An 11,895-nucleotide genomic window follows, 5' to 3' on the forward strand; every position below is an offset into this window, starting at 1 on the left:
TTTTTTCGTGATTTACATTGCGATATTGATTTTTCTGTGATTTACATTGCGATATTTGATTTTTCTACTATAATACATTACGATATTTGATTTTTATGAGATATACATTGCGATCATTTAATTTTTCCATGATTTACATTGCGATATTAGATTTTTCTGCTATATACATTGCGATATTTTATTTTTCTGCTATATACATTGCGATATTAGATTTTTCTGCTATATACATTGCGATATTTGATTTTTCTGCTATATACATTGCGATATTTAATTTTTCTGTGATTTACATTGCGATATTTGATTTTTCTGTGATTTACATTGCGATATTAGATTTTTCTGTGATTTACATTGCGATATTTGATTTTTCTGCTATATACATTGCGATATTTGATTTTTATGAGATATACATTGCGATATTTGATTTTTCTGTGATTTACATTGCGATATTAGATTTTTCTGTGATTTACATTGCGATATTTGATTTTTCTGCTATATACATTGCGATATTTGATTTTTATGAGATATACATTGCGATATTTGATTTTTCTGAGATATACATTGCGATATTTGATTTTTATGAGATATACATTGCGATATTTGATTTTTCTGTGATTTACATTGCGATATTTGATTTTTATGAGATATACATTGCGATATTTGATTTTTCTGTGATATACATTGCGATATTTGATTTTTCTGTAATTTACATTGCGATATTTGATTTTTCTGTAATTTACATTGCGATATTTGATTTTTGTGCTATATACATTGCGATATTTGAATTTTGTGCTATATACATTGCGATATTTGATTTTTCTGTGATATACATTGCGATATTTGATTTTTCTTTGATATACATTGCGATATTTGATTTTTCTGCTATATACATTGCGATGTTGGATTTTTCTGCTATATACATTGCGATATTAGATTTTTATGAGATATACATTGCGATGTTGGATTTTTCTGCTATATACATTGCGATATTAGATTTTTATGAGATATACATTGCGATATTAGATTTTTCTGCTATATACATTGCGATATTTGATTTTTATGAGATATACATTGCGATATTAGGTTTTTATGAGATATACATTGCGATATTAGATTTTTCTGCTATATACATTGCGATATTTGATTTTTCTGCTATATACATTGCGATATTTGATTTTTCTGTGATTTACATTGCGATATTTGATTTTTCTGTGATATACATCGCGATATTTGATTTTTATGAGATATACATTGCGATATTTGATTTTTCTGTGATTTACATTGCGATATTACATTTTTCTGCTATATACATTGCGATATTTGATTTTTCTGTGATATACATTGCGATATTTGATTTTTCTGTGATTTACATTGCGATATTTGATTTTTCTGCTATATACATTGCGATATTTGATTTTTATGAGATATGCATTGCGATATTTGATTTTTATGAGATATACATTGCGATATTTGATTTTTATGAGATATACATTGCGATATTTGATTTTTCTGTGATATACATTGCGACATTTGATTTTTCTGAGATATACATTGCGATATTTGATTTTTCTGAGATATACATTGCGATATTTGATTTTTATGAGATATACATTGCGATATTTGATTTTTCTGTGATATACATTGCGACATTTGATTTTTCTGCTATATACATTGCGATATTTGATTTTTCTGTGATATACATTGCGATATTTGATTTTTCTGCTATATACATTGCGATATTTGATTTTTCTGTGATATACATTGCGACATTTGATTTTTCTGCTATATACATTGCGATATTTGATTTTTCTGTGATATACATTGCGATATTTGATTTTTCTGCTATATACATTGCGATATTTGATTTTTCTGTGATTTACATTGCGATATTTGATTTTTCTGTGATATACATTGCGATATTTGATTTTTCTGCTATATACATTGCGATATTTGATTTTTCTGCCATATACATTGCGATATTTGATTTTTCTGTGATATACATTGCGATATTTGATTTTTCTGTGATTTACATTGCGATATTTGATTTTTTCGTGATATACATTGCGATATGTGATTTTTCTGAGATATACATTGCGATATTTAATTTTTCCATGATTTACATTGCGATATTTTTTATTTTTCTGCGATATTTGATTTTTTTTGTGATATACATTGCGATATTTTATTTTTCAGCTATATACATTGCAATATTTATTTTCTGCGGTATACATTGCGAATTTTTATTTTTCTGTGATTATATACAGTGCGATATTAGATTTTTCTGCGATATACATTACGAAATTAGATTTTTACTATGACATAGTGCAATATTAAATTTTTCTGCGATTTACATTGCAATATTTGATTTTTCTGTAATACTGCAATATATGAAAACATTTGAATATTTGATCAATTTATGTCAATTTTTCTTCGACATACATTGCGATATTTGATTTTTCTGTGAAATACAATATGAAATTAGATTTTCTGTGATTTACATTGCAATATTTGATCTTTCTGTGATTTTGCAAATTTGCAAATTTGATTGCGAAATACATTGCGAAATTTAATATTTCATCGATATACATTGCGATATTTGATTTTTCTGTGATTTACATTGCAAAATTTGATGTTCACCGATATACATTGCGATATTAGATTTTTTCGTGATGTACATTGCGATATTTGATTTTTCTGTGATTTACAATGCAAATTTGATTGCGATATACATTACGAAATTAGATTTTTCTCGATATGCTGTGCAACATTAGATTTTTCTGCGTATACAATATAAATTAAAATTTTCTGTGATTTACGTTGCGAAATTTGATATTTCATTGATATACATTGCGATATTAGATTTTTATGAGATATACATGGCGATATTTGATTTTTCTGCTATATACATGAATATTTTAAGTTGTGTTGTTATTTTCAGATAAACGCACAGCTAAAGTAGTTCCGGCAGGTTTTGAGCATCACTGCACTATATTCCGCAATAATTAATTTCAGCAATAATTAATGCATGAAAAAAGTTAAGAATACTTTGAGCTCAGGAGATCCACACTGCCACTAGATGGCATCATTAAATCGCACTATTCAAAGCGAAAGTGAAAAATAAACATTATTTAAAGATGATTGAATTACCCTGCATATTCAAAGCAGATCCCTGATGTGTGCATTAAATAGTACTACACAATAAAAACATCATTATATATACGTACATAGAACTGTCGAACACTTGATTCTGATTGGCTGATGAGCACTCTAATGAGGGGTTTGGTTATTGTCAGATAAACGCACAGCTAAAGTAGTTCCGGCAAGTTTTGAGCGCATTACAGCTCCATATTACTCCACTGAATGATTAGGATTATTTCACAGCTTATTCACAGCTGCAGTTATTCCTTACTGAACAGATATATTTGTTTACAGATATTTCTTTGCATTACTTAATAGATATATTTGGATAATAGCTTCATCACAAAACAAAGCTAGTCACATTACAATGATGACCATCCGAATGCTGTGATGAGGGCCTGCTTAGGAAAGGATCAATCTGCCTTATGGTGTTACGGAGCCCAGCATCCCTCAGATAACACTGCAGTGATGAGAGAGAGCGCTGTAAACCCTGTCCGAGCACCACGTTTGAGTTTGTGGCTAATTTTAAAGTGTCCCAGCAGCACCTGCTTCTTTCAGTCACCTAGGTCAAGGTCACGCTCACTTACTAGGGAACACCAGGCGTTAGGTGTCTGCTGTTCTGCCTGTACACTTTAACTTAACACCATTTTTAACATTGACTTTAACTGGTGCCCGGTTCAGTGTTAATTATCTAATCCTCTGAAACCTGTTGGGGTGGACACGACACTATATTTTAAAGAGGGGGGGGGGGGTGTTAAGGGAGGATGTGGAAGCATGTTTTAAGCTATCCAGCATTTAACATATATGAGTTCACCCCTCACAAATCTCTCATTTAAATGAATATTTTCCATAGGAAGCTTTACAATATTATGTCTGTGCATATACATTAGATTAGCTCCAGATTTGGCTCCAGCACTGACTAATCTAACAAAATAACTTATGATAACCGCCCAAAACTAGTACAGCCAAATGTATATGTTATAGAAAAATATTAAATACAAATTTAAAAAGGAGAAAAAATCAAGAAAACAAAAAATAAAAAAAATATTGTTGAAATTTTGTAGTTTGTAATTATTTTTTTCAAATATTTTGCATAAATTTAAGTGTATTATCTTTCTATTTCCATGTTCGGTGACTAAAATATAATTTTAATAAATACATCTGTTTAATAAATCTGTTTTGTTCAAATTCACCAAAATATATTGTCCATATTTATAAGAAATGTATCAAAATCATTGATTTTCAAAATGGGGTGTACTCAATTATGCTGAGCACTGTATATAGTCAACATGTGAAGTGGATTAACCTCTAATCAACATCCTAAAACTATCGAACAACACCCATCCTTATCTTTGGACAATTTTGAACATCTGTTTTAATCCACTTTGCATGCATGTAGGCATCAATGCATGCTGTTGTGTGTGTGTGTGTGTGTGTGTGTGTGTGTCGGTGCTCAAAGCTTGATCAAAGAGCTAGGTTCAGAATATTGTGTGCAGCTCAGGAGAACACAATCAGTATCACAACAATATTTCAGGATAGTCAGCTTATATTGCCCCCCACATGGCAGGACCCTAATGAACTCAGTGACCCTTCCCCCACACTGTGTATGTACAACCACCTTTATGCTTTGGAATCTGGAATTCATCATCATAAAATGTTCTCCAATTCAAGTGTTCTAAAATATAAAAGTGTTCTACAAGTATTCTAAATTCTAAGTGTTTTAAGTTTTAAAGGTGTTCTAAAAGTGTTCTAAAAGTATTCTAAACGCTAAAAGTGTTCAAAAGTGTTCTAAATTCTTAAAGTGTTCTGAACATGTTCAAAATTCTAAAAGTTTTCTAAATTTTAAAAGTGTTCTAAAGTGTGTTAAAGTTTTAAAGTGCTCTAAATTGTAAAATCTTCTAAATTTCGAAGGTGTTTTAAACGTGTTCTAAATACTAAAAGTGTTCTAAAGTGTGTTAAAGTTTTAAAGTGCTCTAAATTGTAAAATCTTCTAAATTTCGAAGGTGTTTTAAACGTGTTCTAAATACTAAAAGTGTTCTAAAGCTGCTCTAAATTGTAAAAGTCTTCTAAATTATAAAAGTGTACCAAAGACGTCTTTTAAATTGTTAAAAAGCTCTTAATTGTAAAAGTCTTCTAAATTTCAAAGGTGTTCTAAAAGTGTTCTAAATACTAAAAGTGCCCTAAAGCTGCTCTAAATTGTAAAAGAGTTCTAAATTGTAAAAGAGTTCTAAATTCTAAGTGTTCTAAATTGTAAAAGTGTTCTAAAAGTATTCTAAATGCTAAACGTGTTACAAATACAAAGTGTACAAAGTGTTCTAAAAGTGTTGTAAATTTCAAGTGTTCTTAATTCTAAGTGTTCTAAATTTAGGTGTTCTATGTCTCTAAATTTCTGTGTTCTAAAAGTCTTATATTCTAAAAGTGTTCTAAATTCTAAGTGTTGTAAAATCTAAAAGTTCTCAATTCTAAAAGTGTTCTAAATTTAAAGTATTGTAAATTATAAATGTTTTCTAAAAGTGTTCTAAATTGTGAAAGTGTTCTACATATGCTGTGAATCTTAAAAGTGTTCTAAAAGTGGTCAATATTGTAAGTCTTCTAAAGGTGTTCCAAATTCTAAAAGTGTTCAAAGTTCTAAGTGTTCTGAACGTGTTCAAAATTCTAAAAGTGTTCTAAAGTGTTCTAAAATTTAAAAGTGTTCAAAGTTCTAAGTGTTCTGAACGTGTTCAAATTCTAAAAGTGTTCTTAATTGTTTGTTTTCAAAGTGTTCTAAATTCCAAAAGTGTTCTAAATTCTGTGTGTCATAAGTGTTGTAAATTCTACATGTTTTCTAAAACGGTTGTAAATGTGCTGTAAATTATTCAAGTGTTCTAAAAGTGTTCTTAATTGTACAAGTGTTCTAAATTTTAAAAATATTCTATAAATCTTGTAAATTATAAAAGTGTTCTAAAAGTGTTCCAAATGTGTTCTCAATTCTTTGAGATTGTACAGGTACAGTACAGGAGTCTGTGTGTTAGGGAGTGTATGAGGGTAGAGTCTGTGCAGACTTGTGAGGGACACTCACTAGGTTGCTGTTGGTGTTATTTGTGTCTTCCTCAGGCATGGGCATGAAAACAGCCAGCGCTACACAGTTTGCAAAGATGGTGAGCAGGATGATGATCTCAAACGGTCTGAGAGGCACGTTTAGGAAAAATAAAACAATGCAAAAATACACCAATAATACTTTATTATTCAGGTTTTTATATATACTGTTGAAATAGCACAAGATTATCCTGCTTCAATATATGTGACGTCAAATGGGGGTTAGCATAAAAGTAATCTAAAAATAATCTGCCAAAGAGCATAGAAGTAATCTAAATGTAATCTACTAAAGAGTGCAAAAGTAATCTAAATGTAATCTACAAAAGACCAAAAAAGTAATCTAAATGTAAACTACTAAAGACTGCAAAAGTAATCTAAATTTAATCTACAAAAGAGTGCAAAAGTAATCTAAATGTAATCTACTAAAGAGTGCAAAAGTAATCTATATTTAATCTACTAAAGAGTGCAAAAGTAATCTATATTTAATCTACAAAATAGTGCAAAAGTAATCTAAATGTAATCTACAAAAGAGTGCAAAATAATTAAATGTAATCTACTAAAGACTGCAAAAGTAATCTGCATTTAATCTACAAAAGAGTGAAAAAGTAATCTAAATGTAATCTACAAAAGAGCGCAAAAGTAATCTATATTTAATCTACAAAAGAGTGCAAAAGTAATCTAAATGTAATCTACAAAAGAGCGCAAAAGTAATCTATATTTAATCTACAAAATAGTGCAAAAGTAATCTAAATGTAATCTACAAAAGAGTGCAAAATAATTAAATGTAATCTACTAAAGACTGCAAAAGTAATCTGCATTTAATCTACAAAAGAGTGAAAAAGTAATCTAAATGTAATCTACAAAAGAGCGCAAAAGTAATCTATATTTAATCTACAAAAGAGTGCAAAAGTAATCTAAATGTAATCTACTAAAGAGTGCAAAAGTAATCTATATTTAATCTACAAAAGAGTGCAAAAGTAATCTAAATGTAATCTACAAAAGACCAAAAAAGTAATCTAAATGTAATCTACTAAAGAGCGCAAAAGTAATCTAAATGTAATCTACAAAAGACCAAAAAAGTAATCTAAATGTAATCTACTAAAGACTGCACAAGTAATCTGCATTTAATCTACAAAAGAGTGCAAAAGTAATCTAAATGTAATCTACAAAACGTTGCAAAAGTAATCTATGTGTAAAATATAAGAGTGCAAGAGTGTGCTAAATGTAATTACAAATAAGTGCACAAGTAGTCTAAATGTAATCTACAAAATAGTACAAAAGTAATCTAAATGTAATCTGCAAAAGTATTCTAAATGTAATCTATAAATGCACAAGTAGTCTAAATGTAATCTACTAAAGAGTACAAAAATAATCTTAATGTAATAAACAAAAGAGCACAAAAAGTAACCAATAACAATAATATGAAATACCATATTACAACACTATAAGTTATAACATAACCTTAGTTACAATAACTTAAATATGTCATCTAAGATATTTTATTACTGCTCTGAATGTTGTGATGTAATTTGTAATCAGTAACTCGTAAGTAATCCGCCAGCTCTGCTTGTGTCACAGTGGTGTGTCAGTGTGTTGTTATGCGCGCGCTAACATTCTCTGAGCTTAGCATGTCTGTATTTAGTGAGCTGGAGGACAGAGCAGCTGTTCCTCCTGCTGAAACACTGACATTTACACACACACTGCACAGTCAATGAGCTCATTACGGTCTGTCGTCCCACACGCGCTTTATTTCACTGTCTCCATATTTGGCACCCTTTGTAATAAGAATAAAATAATATGCGTTACTTACAATGCAGTTGAAGCCAGAATTAACAGCCCTCCTGGTAAACATTTAATTCTGTTAAATATTTTCTCCAATTTCTGTTTAACAGAGAGAAGATTTCTTCAACACATCTCTAATCATAATAGTTTAATAACTCATCTCTAATAACTGATTATCTTCACCATGATGACAGCACATAATATTAGACTAGATATTCTTCAAGACACTAGTATTCAGCTTAAAGTGACATTTAAAGGCTTAACTAGGGTAATTAGGGTAAAGTTAGGGTAATTAGGCAAGTCATTGTATAACAGTGGTTTGTTCTGGACACAATCCAACACTAATATTGCTGAAGGGGGCTAATAATATTGACCTTAAAATGCCTTTAAAACTATTAAAAACTGCTTTTATACTAGCTGAAAAAGACTTTCTCCAGAAGAAAAAATATTAGAGGAAATACTGTGAAAAATTCCTGAATCTGTTCAACATCATTTGGGAAACATTTAAAAAAAGAATTAATTTTTCACATTATTTTCAGAAATAACTTGCCCCCCACTCTACTATGCATTAGTGATATTAAAATAGAGAGTAAATTTGTGCCTGTTTTTATTATTGGAATAACACCTGACATTAAGTTTTCATTTCTGAAATATTTATATTTTCATATTTATATACACACACACAGATGTATACTGCCTTACAAAAACAATGTGCAGTAACTACACAAACGCCAACACTGAGAAACATGCCTTTAAAATGGTTCTTACGTCAGCCAATCAAACACATAGTGAGCAGTGTCAGGTGTAAAGAGTAACACGGTGAATAATCACTTTCAGTAAATCACTTTTCTGCTAAAAATGAAAAAATGTGTGTATATATATATATATGTATATGTATGTATTTTTTATGGCTTACTTTTAAATTTTTGATCAATCAATTATGGTACTCGTCTTAAGTATTGCACATTAATTAAACAGTTATGTATAAATCAATTCAGAGAATTAAACTCAGGCCCGTGGCCAGGGGGGGTTCAGGTGTTTTGAAAGGCCCACTCCCCTTCTGAATCAGAATTTGGCCCTTGTATGAGCTCAATTGTCTCATTTTTGACAGGATGCCATCATAAATTTAGAAAATAACCAATAGAAGAAGGCTTTATGAAGAATAACCAGTGAAAGAAGGCTTTTATTATTTAAATGGACAAATTCTGGCTGAGGAAATGAGCTGGCCAGTTTGTTATTTGCCTGTAGGCTGCAGTTTTTAATTCAAAACAAGTTTAACAGATTCCCAATTTAGTTGTTGTTTGTTTTTATGACGGATGATAATAAATCAGCATTTAAAAAGTGTTTTTTCAGTTTTCTAAAATTGTAATCTCATTACATTATATAGGAAACTCACCGTTTAAATGCACATTTGTAAATAAACACATTTTTGGAAACAAAAAATAATATGATAAAGCACTTTAACAAAAGTGTAGGAAGTATTTTTGTTGAATTTAAAAAGTGTGGTAATGATGACCATCTGACAAGCTAATCCAGTGGAAATTAGTGCTTAAAATGTCAGTAAAATGCAGTATCTGAACCTCGAATATCTACAAAGAGGGCCACTTTTTGAGAATAAGAACCACCCCGTTTAATAGGCTGGCTACAGGCCTGAAATGAATAGTATTTTTAATATTATACACATATATTTCTCAGTATAACTCAGTATAATTCAGAAGGTTACATTGATCAGGAGGATTACCAGTGATATTCATATATTTTGCATAATAAACTAATGTTGTAATTAATTTTTATCCAGCATTTGCACATCTAACAAACAATGAGACGTGAGATGGGTCAATTTATGAAAAGAGTTTAATTTCTGTTGAAGTCTATGTGCATTGAGAATTACATGGATTTTGAGTAGTATTAAGTCAAGTAATTCAGTTACTTTCAGGAAAAAGTATTTATAAAAGTAATCTAGATTTTACTGTGGCTGTTTTAGTGTTAAGACAAAACTTAACCTATAGACCTTAAAGGGTCAGTTCACACAAAAATTACAGTTCTGTCATCATTTACTCACTCTTTACTTCTTTTTACTGTTTAATGCAAAAGTATTTTATCCAGAGGAAATCTAGAATCCTGTAACCACTGACTTCCAAAGTAATTATTTGTCATTATCTATTTATTTCTTTTTTTACTATGCAAGTCAGTGGTTACCAGTTTTCAGCATGCTTCAAAGTATCTACTTTTGTGTTTCAAAATCTGTTCAATCTAAAATCTCGAACTATCTTCCAGCGTGTTTAACAGTAGCTTGAGCGAGAGTAAACAGCAAGTACATTTTTCATATTGTGTGTGAACTGACCCTTTAACTCAATTTTGACCAAACATGTAGTTACTGCACTTTGCCTTTAGGTGGCAGCATAGCTAAAACTTTTATTCACACAGAGTTACATTTAAATACTTGATTAAACTACTCTCCAACTAGCATAATCAGTATTTTCTGCTTTTCTAAAGGATACTTCCACTCCACGATGTTGATGCAGGCCTTGCGGAACGGGTTTTTGAGCGTCAGGAACAGCAGTGAGCGCGCGGGCCGAGGGTTCCCCCCGGTGGCCTGGAGCTTCTTCAGCTTTTCCCGCTGTTTTCTCTTCAGCGTCTCTTCATCCATGATGAAGGAGCTCATGGGAGCTTCGCCACCGGCCTCCATAATCCAATCGGGAGGCGCAGGAATCCCGGAGATCAGGTACTTTGCTTAAAACCTCAGGAACATTCTGTGCTTGCACTCGGGACTCCAAAACAAACGTGTGTCCAGCATCTGACCTTCTGAATGTGTTTCTAATTCTACTTTTATGTGGCACGTACTGTATGATATGCTGTGAAATGCTCACACAACCACTCCTGACCTCACACTAATAATAATAACAGTAACATAAATAATAATCGAAATGTTGGAGAAATAGAAATGCAAGAGAAAATAAAAGCAAATCTAAAGAGTTTCGATGTAGAGTATTCGTCCTACTGTCTGTCTCTGCGCTCCTGTTGGCCTCGCACTGCAGCTGTTATGACTTTACCATAAATATAGACAATGTGTGTGTCGCTCAGTTCATGTGTATGTGTGTGTGTGTGTGTGTGTGTGTATGTGTGTGTGTGTGAATGAGACGGACACAGAGATGAAGAGGCCGGACATTTACAATGTCATAACTTTGCAGTGTTCCCATTGGCTCACTCTGTTTAGCCAGCTAACCAATCAGCTTGCAGATAAATCAGCTGTGATCTTTGCTTTCACGTTATTTATGAGTTTTCCTGAACGCCTCTATTGGTTTTGGGAGTTGTAAAGCTTTAAACAGACTCAGATCTCTCAGGAATATGTCTGGGTTGTTATTGCATTACTTAAAATCTACACTGTACTATCTGCATGATGTTGATGAGTTATTTAGTACTACGTTACATTACAGTAGTGTTTCCAGCAGCTGAACCCACATGTATGGCAGTCTGTCTACCTGTAAAGGGTGTGTACTGTATATTCTGAGACAGTGTTGTTTGCTTGTACTTAAAAACCCTTAAAATGGAATTAAAAATCCTGTGTTTAATTGATATTTGTTGAAACATCTCATCATGGGTAGGTCATGGTATCAAATTGATGAAATGTTAAAAGCATCATTTAAAAAAGACATCATTAAAAACACAACACAACACAACACACCCATTATAGTGTAGTATAATGTAAAGTTTAATCGTGTTAAACTCAAAGTGTGTGTGATCAAAGACAGCGGTGTTGGTTTCCAGGCTTTTTTGGGCGCTGTGTCCCCTGTGACCTCATGAAAAACACTCGCTCCGGCAGATCCACATGCCAGTCTTCATTCTGCTTCACACATAAGCTGTCATTCACTAAGCTTTTGTCCTTTTTCCAGTCCAAATATA

General features: G+C 31.4%; 1 protein-coding gene across 2 annotated transcripts in view; it reads right to left on the minus strand.

Moving 5' to 3' along the window:
- The window catches only part of LOC130215536 (dihydropyridine-sensitive L-type skeletal muscle calcium channel subunit alpha-1-like), a 64,383-nt gene extending 53,307 nt beyond the window's left edge, over positions 1-11,076 (minus strand). Inside the window, exons 1-2 of one of the 2 annotated variants that reach the window (XM_056447362.1) lie at positions 10,494-11,076; positions 6,194-6,299 (exon numbers count right to left, since the gene is read on the minus strand). In XM_056447362.1, the coding sequence (XP_056303337.1) occupies positions 6,194-6,299; positions 10,494-10,681 (294 nt within the window). In that variant the 5' untranslated portion in view covers positions 10,682-11,076. The remainder of the gene's footprint in view (positions 1-6,193; positions 6,300-10,493) is intronic. The other variant, XM_056447363.1, reaches the window with a different exon arrangement.
- Positions 11,077-11,895: the final 819 nt, after the last annotated feature.

Source organism: Danio aesculapii, chromosome 22, assembly GCF_903798145.1.
Source record: "Danio aesculapii chromosome 22, fDanAes4.1, whole genome shotgun sequence".
NCBI lineage: Eukaryota > Metazoa > Chordata > Actinopteri > Cypriniformes > Danionidae > Danio > Danio aesculapii.